This window comes from Chiloscyllium punctatum, chromosome 22, assembly GCF_047496795.1.
Source record: "Chiloscyllium punctatum isolate Juve2018m chromosome 22, sChiPun1.3, whole genome shotgun sequence".
In the NCBI taxonomy this organism is placed as follows: domain Eukaryota; kingdom Metazoa; phylum Chordata; class Chondrichthyes; order Orectolobiformes; family Hemiscylliidae; genus Chiloscyllium; species Chiloscyllium punctatum.
Window position 1 is genome coordinate 52,989,850 of NC_092760.1, and position 12,683 is coordinate 53,002,532.

Genomic DNA, 12,683 nt, shown 5'->3' on the forward strand with positions numbered 1-12,683 from the left:
TTATCCTTGCTGTATAAGGATTACTTTGAGTCCTGTCACATTGGTGTCACACTGCATGATGGCTTCTTAATGGAGATTATAATCTCAGAAAAGGCATTGCCATCACTAGCTGTCTAATTCTAGTGAAATCTATTCCTTATTACTGCAACCCTTTAGTAGTGATCTTGCATAGGGTTTCACACTCCAGTTACAAATTGGACACATTTTTAATTAAACAGTTCATGAATTTAACAAATCATTATGTCACTTTCACAATTGTTGGTTATTACATCTCTACCCAAGCATTCAGGTATTGTCCTTTTACTGTCGGTGTGAGTTAATTGTGCTTTGTGTAACATCAGGATTTCTGTAGATCTGTGTGAATTCACTCAAATGTTGACCTCAAATGAAGTCCTTGAAGGTAAGATTAAGGCTTTATGATTTGTGCATTCCAAGAGATCAATTGCACCTGAAAAGTCAATGAAATGTGAAGAATGAACAGCTGGAATTCCAGACAGTAACATAAATGAAAATCTATTCATCTCAGCTACACTTGAAGCTCTCATTTTGCAATCATCACTTGAAACGTATCAAGTTATTTATCAGCTTTTGACTTTTCAACTTGTTGTATGGGTGTGAAGTAATTTGTCCAAATTATTGGCTGATGACCAGCATGTGCTCGTTATTTGTTTGATTTCAGGCAGCCTCAATTGCATCTTTGTCTTGTTCACCTTTAGGTTCATCTGGCAAGCTCTCTCTAGCACTTGCAGTGGATTCTGATCATGGTCAACAACAGCTTTTTTTGTTGTGTCTCGCAGAGCATCCGCAATTCCTTTCACTTCGGGAAGATTACTGACTATTGCACGCTGTTCGTGTTGATTCTTCTCTGGAGTCATGGAAATAGCAAATGGCATATACAACTTATGAATCCCCTGAATGGCATCCAGCATATAGTTAGAAAACTGCTGCTTTCATCCAGTTTCACTAGGCAGTTACCATCCTTCACGTCAAGGGTAGTAAAGGTCTTTGCCGGCAGATTGTGACAAATTTTCTACAATGGTTGGCACAGGGTAGTGAGATCTCTCGAAGTTTTATTGAGATTCTTTGGATCAATGCGAATTCCAGCACTTTTCACTGCTATCATGCTGCTAATTCAGTATTAGCAACATGTTAGTTTCTGGATTGCTCCTTTCTTTCGTAGCTCTTCTATCATATTATTTGGGTTGACTTGAAGACAGCTGGAGCTCTTCTCAACAATTGCTGAGGTGGAGTCACGCACTTGTACACTTCGAGATAGTATTCACTAGGAGCTCATCTATAACGCTTAAAAACAGCTCAGTAGTTTTCAAGGATTTCATTACCAGTCATTGGCTTAATACCATTAATAGAAACACTGCAAATCTCTTCTGGACACATTTAAAGTTACTAGTTCAAGTTTTAGACTTGCTTTAGCTGAGATTAATAGATTTCATTAACATTACTATCTGGAATTCCAGTTGTTCGTTCTTCCCATTGCATTGATCTTTCAGCTGCATTTGACCTCTTAGATGCATATCATAAATCCTTAATCTTACCTTCAATGATTTCATTTTTGGGTCAACATCTTGAGCAATTTCACACAGATCTGCAGAAAATCTGATGTTCCACAAAGCACTGATGTCTTTCTAACATTTCACCTCACTTGAAGCTCTCATTCTGCAATCATCACTTGAACTGTTTCAAATTATTTATCAGCTTTAGACTTGTCGATTCCAACCTGTTGTATGGTTGTGAAGTAATGTCTCAGAATTAATGGCTGACGTCTCACCAGCAGCCTCCTTAATAAGGCTACTTTGCTTCTTTCTTTCTAAACACTTGTGTGAAAAGTGATTCAGCTTCTGATAGCCAAAGCATTGCTTTCCCATGCTAGACATGCTTCTTATGTGATATCCTCCAAAATATTTATAAGCTGTCTTCAAGACCTTTCTATTGATGCTTCTGCAGATATTTATTCCATTACCCAAAGGTTATTTTCATTCTATCTAGAAGCTCTCTGAGTATAATGCAAGTCTGACCTGTTTTCCCATTAATATGCTCTAGCTGGTGATTGATTATTTCAATACTATGACATGTTGATGGCTTTAAGTTTCACCACTATCAGTAGATATCCTCTGGCAGCAGGATCCTTTATGCCTAAAACCTTCCTATCTATTTTGAGATCATCTTTCAGTCATCCAAACTCTCCGGATTCATTGAGATGTATAATTGTAGTTACATGCTTATCATTGTCTCATCTCCCTGTTTAACAAATTATGTTCATACTTGGCATTAATGTAGCTTTCAAAGTATGTCTTCAAACTTTCATAATTTATGCTGTCTGGCATTTCTGCTCCTCAGTGAGATCTAGTGTGCAATACAGCTTATAGTTCTCTTGCCCAAGCACTGATAGTGGGGTTTTTGCTCTAATTTGCTGAGTCTCTTTATTTGATTCTGTAGCTGTTTCATATTTCATATTCACTGAAAGTTGAAACATTCCAGTTCTGTCTTGTATCATCATAAATTTTCACAGCAGCATGGAAAGGAACGTTTATAGCTATTTTGACCTAAAAACTAATTCACAATTGTAGGCTAATTTTTTAAATGGATTTAGTAGTCCACTAACTCTAGAGCACACTGCCCTGCATTATAATTACACTCACCCCCATCTACACTTCTTGTTTGTGTCTTGTTGGCTTTGCTTTCAGCAGACCCGACCCATTTTCTCTTATTCAAGCCTACCATTTACACCACTTTTTTTTCCTCAGTCTCTCCACTATCCCCATTAGATGTCCTTTTGCTCTGAATATACTCACTGTCTGCTTAACTACCTCCTCCTCCCTCTTTGTGACCAACATATGAACAATTGACTTCTAGCCCTCTTCAGTTCTGAAGAAGCTTTTTGACTTGAAATGTCAACTATATTTTTCTCTCTCCAATGATACTGCCAGATCTGCTGAGTTTCTGCAGCACTCCGTTTTATATGGAACTCTGAAGAATCCATTTTGAACTTGTTTAACTTAAAAATGCATATCAATGAGCCCAAATTCAGTTGCTTGTTGCTTGTATATTTAAGTTGTCAAAGCTAAGGATGTCTCTTTTTTACATTTTGCACTTATTGGACCAATACCTGACATTAGTTAATTGTTTGAAAGCATGTAGTTCTTAAGTAGAATGCTATAAGGTTGGAAGGTTTTTTTTCCCATCATTAATCTTGTGAATTTATTATCCACAGCCCAAAGACTCCATAAGTTGTAAGCATGTTTAAAATAGAGGCTTTGTACTCCTTCAGTGACGCAAGTGGCCATAGTCCTTTAATGGGATTATACAAAGTTCAATAGTGTGGAAATTTTTAGTTGCGACGCTTAAGATGGTAAAAATACTACTGAATATGATATTGAGTTAGATTACTCTTACTTCTAATTTTTTGCCTCAATGCAATTGGCCTTTGCAAGTGCAAATAAATCATGGATGTCTGTCCTCAATGTAATCCTTTGCTGGCAGCTATGCATCTGTATGAAAACCTAGAAAAATAGCTTGTTAGTATTCACTGTCTAAACTGGCACAGAGGCATTTCCATTTGGCTAAGATGCTGACAAATTGTTAGTGCCCATGACAATGTACTCCAGCAAGAATTCATGGCTCTTTATCGACAGAAGAACGGTTTGAAAATCGAGAAATTTGTGTCCTATTTCGTTTTTGTAAATTTGTGTTGTAAGATTTGTTTCTTTTCCCCCTCAGGCCATTTGTCATTTGATTGTGAAAATACAATTCGCCAGGAATGCCAGGCCTCGTTCCGTCAAGGAACAGCACCATTACCTTGTGAAATTGCTAATCATGGACCAAGTTTACAGCCTTCTCTTCTGTGCCAGAAGGCTGGCCAGCAATATTCAGTTTGTAACAGTCATTGTCCAGACGTGCATCCACTTCAAAAAGAGCACGAGACATTAAATTGTTTGCAGCATCATCAAAATTTGGGCCAAATTCCAGGACATTTGCAGCATCAGCTCCCAATGCAGTATAGTAGTATACACCAGAGCCGATCTCAACAGAAATATTTTTCCCGCCCATTGCCAGTACAGCCAATACCAACTTTGCAACAATGGCACGTATCTCAGACTGGAGTGGAGCACAGCCAGGTTTTACTAGGACATCTACAAGCATCACACCTACAACAAAATTTGCATCCAGCATATGCCATGCAGCAACAAAGAAATATGAAACCGATGCATATGGTGGCTTTACAACAACCGAAACAACTTGTGCACCAGCCACAACCACAGAAACAGCACTGCCAAATACAGTATTCAAAACAATCAGTGTTGCCACCATATCCTGTGAAGCAACAACTACAGCTACAACTGCCTATGGGAGAAGCACAGGGCAAACATCATACAGAGGAAAGAAAGCAACAGAGCACAGCCTCAAAACAAACATGCCAACCAAATCAAATGCCAGTGGGCCTCAAGGATTTCTTGGAGCAGCCACAGCAACTTAACCAGAATGTACAGTATGCCCGGGATATCAATTTAGCACAAAATTCTATTATGAGGCAACCTCTTAGAAAGAAACAGGAAATGCCAGTGGAACTACAGCATGTTGATCTTCAAAAAGTAGCAGTAAATGATCAGGATCAGCAGACTGAACTTGGCAAGCAAATTAACAATAACCAGGTAAAACCTTAAACTACTATTGAATATGTCAATTTAAGTGAGATGTATGTGATAACAGATCACAAGGATTATCATAGATGACATGTTGGAACATAGCCAGTTTTCTTTAAAAAAATCCTTAGAATTATGATCTAGTTCAGAGAAGAGTTTCAGTGAAAAGTGTTTCTGTAAATGTTAAGCATATACCCAAGGCTAGGCTAGGATGGAGACACTGTTCTGAGCTTTTAGTCTGTCCAGGTCAAGTTAGTTGGGATTATGCATACTGAGCTAAATATATAGGAGGTCATTTCACTCAGTGAGGCCGTTCAAGAAAGACTTTAAAAAGTGAAACACTAAATTCAGTTTTCACATCTTTTTCCTTAAAAGATGGATAAAATTGGAATAATCAAGAAAAAGACATTTGTCTCGAAATCATAGTAATGTGTTGTTGACTGCCTTCATTTTGGTACCAATTATAAGCAACAAACTATTTTTAATTTCATTTTGCTATTCTTTTTGATTGAAGTGAAGGAGCTTTGAAAGTGAGATCAGTTCCTGCAGCGTATGATGTATGTTTTCATTCCCTTGTTTTTGAATATTTTGGTGCCATTTAGTTTAAAATGGAGAAGGATGAGAAAACAGTTGAGGCTATTCTAGTCTACATGAGATAATAAACAAAATATGAAGGTTGAATTGGAGAAAACAAACAAATTTGCAAGTAATAAATGCTAATTTGCACAGATGTAATACAAGAGGGAAGAACAATATGTGATCAACCTAATTGACAAAGAACAAACTAACAACATGAAGGGAGTGGGAGTTGATTAATTCATTTGGCTGGAAGGATGGTTTGCAATGCAGAGTGATGCTTAGGTTCAGTTCCCACATTGGTTGAGGTTACTATTAAGGACTTCTCAATTTCTCCCCCGACATGAGGCATGGTTAGAGCAGCCCTGTGGTTTGGTGGGAGTATGGTGACTTTACCCTTCATTCAAGAGCCTTTTTTTTTTCTCTCTCTGACTGTTATTGTATATTTGTGTATGCTTCCTCCCCAAAGATTGTCTCTCTTTTACACATGCGCACACATATAAGGCAAGTTACCATAGTTTTACCAGATCATAGGATTGTTCTCTTGTGAGAGTGTGAGTGGTGACTTAACCCGAGGCCACCACACCTCAGGTGATGAGAGAGAGATTAAGAAGGAGAATCCTTCATGGTAACCTCAGCCGATACGGGGATTGAACTCCACGTTGTGCTCACGTGCACATGCATCCTTCCTCTTTGCACAAAAATGCAAAGGCCTGAGCAGTAAATTTTATGCACAGCTTAAATTCTATATAAGGAAATTCTGATTTAAAAATGACAAGAAAAATACTAAAATGGTTGGATGCAGATGGAGGGATCAAGAGGAGATGGAAAATACAGTGATAAAAGAGGACCTGTTCAGATAAATACTATTGGAGAATATTATTCATGTGAAGAGACATTTTTGCGCAAAGAGGAAGGATGCATGTGCACATGAGCACAACATGGAGCACAAGGGAAATGGAAAGTTTTTGTGCATAAGAGAAAAAAAAGTAAGGCACAGTAATACCAGTCCTTAGACTAATGTAATTTTGGTATGCTAGCTTTATTTTTCTGTTTTAATTTCTAACATATTGTTATTGTATGGGATGTAGGTGTCATTGGCAAAGCCAGCATTTACTGCACTTAAACTGGGCAGCTCCATAGACTATTTTAGAGAGTAATTAAGAGTAAGCCAGATTGCTAACAGGAGTCACATAATGGCCAGACTAGGTAAGGGACAGTAATTTTCATTTCCTGAAGAACATCAGTGAACCAGACTATTTTTTTAAAGCAATAATGACTTTGTGGTCACCATTAGGCTAACTTGAGCTTGTTAGCCTATCTAAATATTAGGTTGCCTGTGGGCCTCTGTATTTCTGGTTCAGTGACATTACCACAAAGTCATTGCTTCTCCTGTTGGTATTTTGTCAATAAAACTTTGGCTTTAAGCTAAACTTAATTAACAGAATTTAACTTGTTATGTAGCTCCGATTGGGCTGAAAAAAGATGTGGAAAGATGGCTTAAAAGTTGACAGAAGGTCACAATGAAGCTTCTAGAATATATGATTAAAATATTCAGATTAATTGACAAAAGGAAATGATGACCCCTCAAAATTGCCAGTGATGTTGCAGGAAGTGCTGTCTATCCTGTAGCCAAGATCAGATGTTACATAAAAGTGTAAACTTGGCAAGCAAAAATAAACTCACCCTAAGTTTTGTATTTACATAATTTGACTATTATTCTCCACTATAATTCACTGCCAACACAACATTTTTCTGGTTTGTACATTTGTTTAAATACAACTCGGGTTACTGAGGAAATTATTTCTCTTTTGCTGGTGGAGTTCTTCATTGAATTGGTCTACAGTATGAGACTAGCCAATTTTGCATTTACTTAGCAATCTTCTTAATGGTCAGCACCACTAAATGGTACTCATCTGAAGTTGATGGTTAAAGCATAATGACTCAGGAAGACATTAATTTTAACTGATGTACCAGAAGGAAAGCAACGGCTAATGTATTCTCTGCCCACACTGACTCCTAACATTTAAATTTCTGATCATTCATTTAGTGGGAGGATGACAAATCACAATCTCACAAACTTGGATCTTGCTGAATGTAGCAGTGTTAGTAGGTCTTAATTGGACCAGTTAAAGATTTAAATTAAATAAATGATAAATATTCTATCTACTTTTAGTGTTAAAAATTGAACTTTATATTTTATGTATTCCAAATGACAGCATTCATTTGAACTGTTGAAGTGCATGGATATTTCAGAAATAATGTTTAAGTTTGTTGATGTATTTCTTTCATTTGTTATTCTGTTTGTTGCTTTGTCCATTTTTCTGAAATGCTAAACTGTGTAAGAGCAATGAAATAGACTAGTCAAATGATCAAAAGAAGTTTGATGAGGAAAGAAGTACCACACTCGATTGCAGAGCCATTCTGTACAGAATTTTCTTGAATCAGCATTTGTACATGCAGGTGTAAATACAAATGTTATTTCAGGCCGTATCCAAAAATCCAATTACACTTGGATATTTAAATTAGATTCCCGACAGTGTGGAAACAGGCCCTTCAGCCCAACAAGTCCACATCGACCCTCCGAAGAGTAACACACCCAGACCCATTTCCCTCTGACTAATGCACCTAACACTATGGGCAGTTTAGCACAGCCAATTTAACTGACTTGCACATCTTTGGACTGTGGGAGGAAACTGGAGCACCCGGAGGAAACCCACGCAGACACAGGGAGAATGTGCAAACTCCACACACAGTCACCTGGGACCCTGGTGCTGTGAGGCAGCAGTGCTATCACTGAGCCACACCCCGCCCCCCCCCCCCCCCCCCCCCCAACCCCCAACTGAGCCATCGTGCACCATGATTTTGTGAATCATTTGGGAGATGGATGATTCACATTCATCTAAGTTGATTGTCTCTGGTGGCTTACTTCTAGATGGGCTCACTCCATTCTAATGGCTTTCAAATTCCAAGGGTGCAGCTACGCAATCACTTGGCCATCTTAGAAGCTGCTATTTGAAGTCATTTAAAATGCTGCCCTTTTTTTTTCTTATTCGATGGTTGTTAGTTTCAATATAAAATTGAATTTTTTAGTACAATGCTTTAACACCATTTTGGTGTATGTCACCGTGGTACTTTGGATTGGGGGATGGAGTAGAACAATTGGTAAAGGTGCACATATGAAAGCGGAGCCATTCTCAGCATTTGGACATGAGGTTTGAAGTAACAGCATTTTTCAGAAAGTACCATCGAACTTCTGGCTTTGTTGTGAGGTACAGGAATGAAAGTTGATTACCCCTTGCTCTTCACTATGACAAATTTGCCAGCAAAGAACAAAGACGGGAAATGCTTGGCTTGGAAGCACTTTGATAAACAAATATTTGGTGAATCAAGGATGTTTCTAGGATAAACCACGCATAAATATATGTAGGACTGTGTACTGAAAAGCAATTTTTAAAATTTGTTTATTGAACAAGGGCATAATTTATTGCCTGTCCAAATTGCTCAAACAGCAGTTAAAAGTCAGCCACATTGTGGATCCAGAGTCACATATCAACCTGACAACTTAAGGATGTCATATTTCCCTCCCTAAAAAGACATTACTGAACATTTGGGTTTTTACAACATTTGACAATGATAATGTAATCAACCTTAGGCCAGCTTCTTCCCGAATTCACATTTCACCATCTGCCATGGTGGGAATCAAACCCGTAACCCCAGAATATTAACCTAGAATTCTGGATTACTCATCCATTAGCATAACACCATCCAATTCCTGTTAATGTTCATCTGCGGAAAAACAAAAATTGTAGAATGCAGTGATAAAGCAGATTTATGGAATTGAACTTTTACAACAATGGCTTTGAGTACTTATGTTTACAATAAAGAAATTTCCTGTCTTCATGTGACTAATGAACTTATAAATATTCTAAATCATGGCTCAGGTCAGGTAAGGTATTTATTTCTCTGATTTATCAACGTTTTGAGCATAAGCCCTTCATCAGAAATGAGGCTTGTTGGCCAAGGGGGCTGAGTGATAAATGGGCGGGAGAGTGAGGCTGGGCAAGGTAGCTGAGAATGCAATAGGTAGATGGAGATGGGGATGAAGGTGATAGGTCGGAGAGGAGGGTGGAGCAGACAGGTGGGAAGGAAGCTGGACAGGTAGGACAGGTCACGAGGGTGGTGCCAAGTTGGAGGGTGGATATAGCATGATATGGGGGGAGGGAAAATCTGGAAGCTGGTGAAATCCACATTGTGTTGTTGGAGGGTCCCAAGAAGGAAGATGAGGCATTTTTCCTCCAGACGTCGGGTGGTAAGGATTTGGCAAAAGGGGAGGCCCAGGACCTGCATGTCTTTGGGGGTGTGGGAGGAGGAATTAAAGTATTCGGCCACGGGATGGAGGGGTTGTTTCATTCATGTGTCGCCGGAGATGTTCTCTGAAATGTTCCACAAGTAGGCAGCCTGTCTCTCCAAAGTAGATGTGGTCTCCTCTACATTGGGGAGACAGGACGCCTGTTTGTGGAATGCTTCAGAGAACATCCCTGGAACACACGCACGAAACAACCCTACCACCCCATGGCCGAACACTTTAACTCCCCCTTCCACTCCCCCAAGGACATATAGGGCCTCTTCTATTGCCAAACCCTTACCACCCAATGCCTGGAGGAAGAACGCATCATCTTCCTTCTTGGGACCCTCCAATCACACAGGATCAATGTGGATTTCACCAGCTTTCCCATTTCCGCTCTCCCAACTTTATCCCAGATCTACCCTTCCAACTCGGCACCACTCTCTTGACCTGTCCTACCCGTCCATCTTCCTTCCCACCTTCACCGTCACCTTCATCTACCTATTGCATTCTCAGCTACCTTGCCCCAGCCCCACGCCCTTTCCATTTACCACTCAGCTCCCTTGGCCCACAAACCTCATTCCTGATGAAGAGGTTATGCTTGAAATGTTGACTCTCCTGCTCCTCGGATGCTGCCTGATCAGCTGTGCTTTTCCAGCACCAAACTGTCAATTTTGGTCTTCAGCATCTGCAGTCCTCACTTTCTCCTATTTATGTCCAGTCTTACAACAGCAAATTGATATTAAATATTTTTTGCCATTTATTTCCTTAGTTGCACAATCACCATGGTGTTGAGGAACGGCAAAGTGTAAATTCTCATCGAACAAGCACCATTACTCTCCAACCAGTGGATTTAGTGGGAATAAGTAACACAGTTGGGAAGCAACCAATTACTTCAAGGTCGACAAAGAAGCCTTCAACTACTGTGAAAAAAAGGGGGAAGGTAGTATTACATATATAATTGCTAATTTGTTTCTGTTCATGAATTGTCAAAACTATAGTGCTGATATTAACTGTGACTGTGCCTTTTAGAAGACAAGATGTGGGTGAGTAATGACACTAGTACTGGTAATGGCACTGGCTTGTTACTCGAGCAACTTTAACTTCTGGATAATTGCCACAGTTTCAGGATGAATTTTGTTTGAACTTGATGGGAATATCAAGGAGCAGTGAGCATGATATGATCACATGGCTCACAGAACCAGACATTTAAGGCCAGTGGGAAAGTTTAAGGATTCTTTGCAGAGTCCCAAGCTACTCAACTTGTCCTTATCACAAAATAAAATTAAAAATTACTTGTGTCTCATTAGGTCAGTGCTGCCCCAGACTTGTTTCCCTGCTCGAGCTAACACTGAAAGTCACAGCTATAATTAAAAAAAATTGTCTTGGCCTCCAACGACCTGGCAATTAAAAATGCTGAGACTGCAAATGCATTGAAAGGCAATAGAAAGTGTCTTAACCATAATTTTAATCTTCTTCACCATCACCCATCTATTCAACTTCCCCCTGTCTCTCTTTGGCCAGAAATGTTACCAGTAGGAGGGAATGTTTTGATTGTGGTGCAATTGTCATAGTTCTTTTTGCTGAGCAAGGATATTTACATGTGTGTGCGATAGACCTTACTCCTAAGATTTGCATCTTGTAGATATAGTGAACAGGCAAGTAAATACGCCCATTGTTCAGTTGCTTTGCCTTCAGAACAGCAATTCAGTGTGACAGAAAATAACATCTTATTCATGTAAAGGAGAACTAGAGCACCATGACAATTGCATAAACATCTCTTTGTAACACAAAAAATTAATGCTTAAAAAGGATGATTCAGGTTATTCTAAGTACTGAAGCTACTTATTTTCTTTGTCAAATTCAACCTTTTGCTTTCAGTTACATCTGCAGTTGTTTCCTCGTCATCAAAAACAGACAGCATGCTTTACAGAGTATATGTAATCTGGGTAGTAAGAACACCTAAAGCTGAACCACACATTCTTTACTTGATCCAAAAATCTAAAACGAAAACTGAACGAATTTTTGAAAGCACACTTATTTCCTGAGAATTCTTTTTTAACCAAGGGACTATTAAATAAATTGTCAAACTGATATCTCAAAAATAACAACTTAACTGCTTATTAATACAAGCAGTTTGGATTTATGGAGGGTGTAAGATAGGTCTCCACTTTAGGAGTGCATTTAATTATTTGGTTCAGAAAGTAACAAAAATAAATTATTTCAACGAAAGATAGATTATTATACTGTGTCTTTCCTATACCTATTAAGGCATGTCATTTCATTGGATCAGACATCTGTTGTTTTCTAATTGCTATGTATAAATGTACAATTCAGTATATTTTATCCCATTACATAATAAGAGTGCATTTTCCTTGTGTGACATTCAGTCTCACGATTGGAGCAATTGCCATCAATACATCCTTCTGCAACAGCTGGTACATCTAGATATAATTAAAATTTATATTATTTATTATGGAGTGAAGAGCACAAAGGGAATGTTGACCTGTTTTCTTTTGTTAGGGAAATAATCGAGCTTCTGTTAAGCACAATTTGACCAAAATCTAACCTCATTGTGAAGAGACAGCTGTTGCAACTTGCTTAATAAAGGAATGTAAAATTGTGAAATGTGAAATGTATAATAAGTCAGTCCGAATTTGGAAAAGAAAACTAGGTTAACAGAGTGCAGTTTTTCCTGTTCAGAACCATCGAAAGTTATGTTTTACTTTCACCAACTTACTGATCGTTGCAAGTCAGTCATCTTCCTTTTTTTGCTTTCTGATATCAGCTTTTCCTTAAACAAAATACTTAAATCAATTGATATTCAGTAATGGTCTGATATATTCTGTGGTAATGTTTGCCTTTGTGTTTCAGTTTAATTAAATGAAGATGTTTACCATGTTTACTGCTTCAGTGCCCAATCTTACTGAGTCACTGCTAATTAGGAACTTGTAGAAGGGGAGACTCTGCTAACATTTTCAGAAGGAGAGAGTGACATTTTTCCTAATTAGCAAATATATGTTAAAATGTTGTTATTTGTAGGGAGAGGCTGAGATTTTGTCTGACTATACTGTGCTAGCAAATTATTTCTTAATGCTTTT

The 12,683-nt window shown here is 38.5% G+C and overlaps 1 protein-coding gene across 3 annotated transcripts in view; it reads left to right on the top strand.

The window, feature by feature from the left end:
- Positions 1-12,683, top strand: part of trim66 (tripartite motif containing 66) — a 218,185-nt gene that overhangs the window by 179,107 nt on the left and 26,395 nt on the right. For all 3 annotated transcript variants that reach the window (XM_072592328.1, XM_072592329.1, XM_072592330.1), the window contains 2 exons: positions 3,736-4,667; positions 10,355-10,525. In XM_072592328.1, coding sequence (XP_072448429.1) covers positions 3,736-4,667; positions 10,355-10,525 — 1,103 coding nt within the window. The remainder of the gene's footprint in view (positions 1-3,735; positions 4,668-10,354; positions 10,526-12,683) is intronic.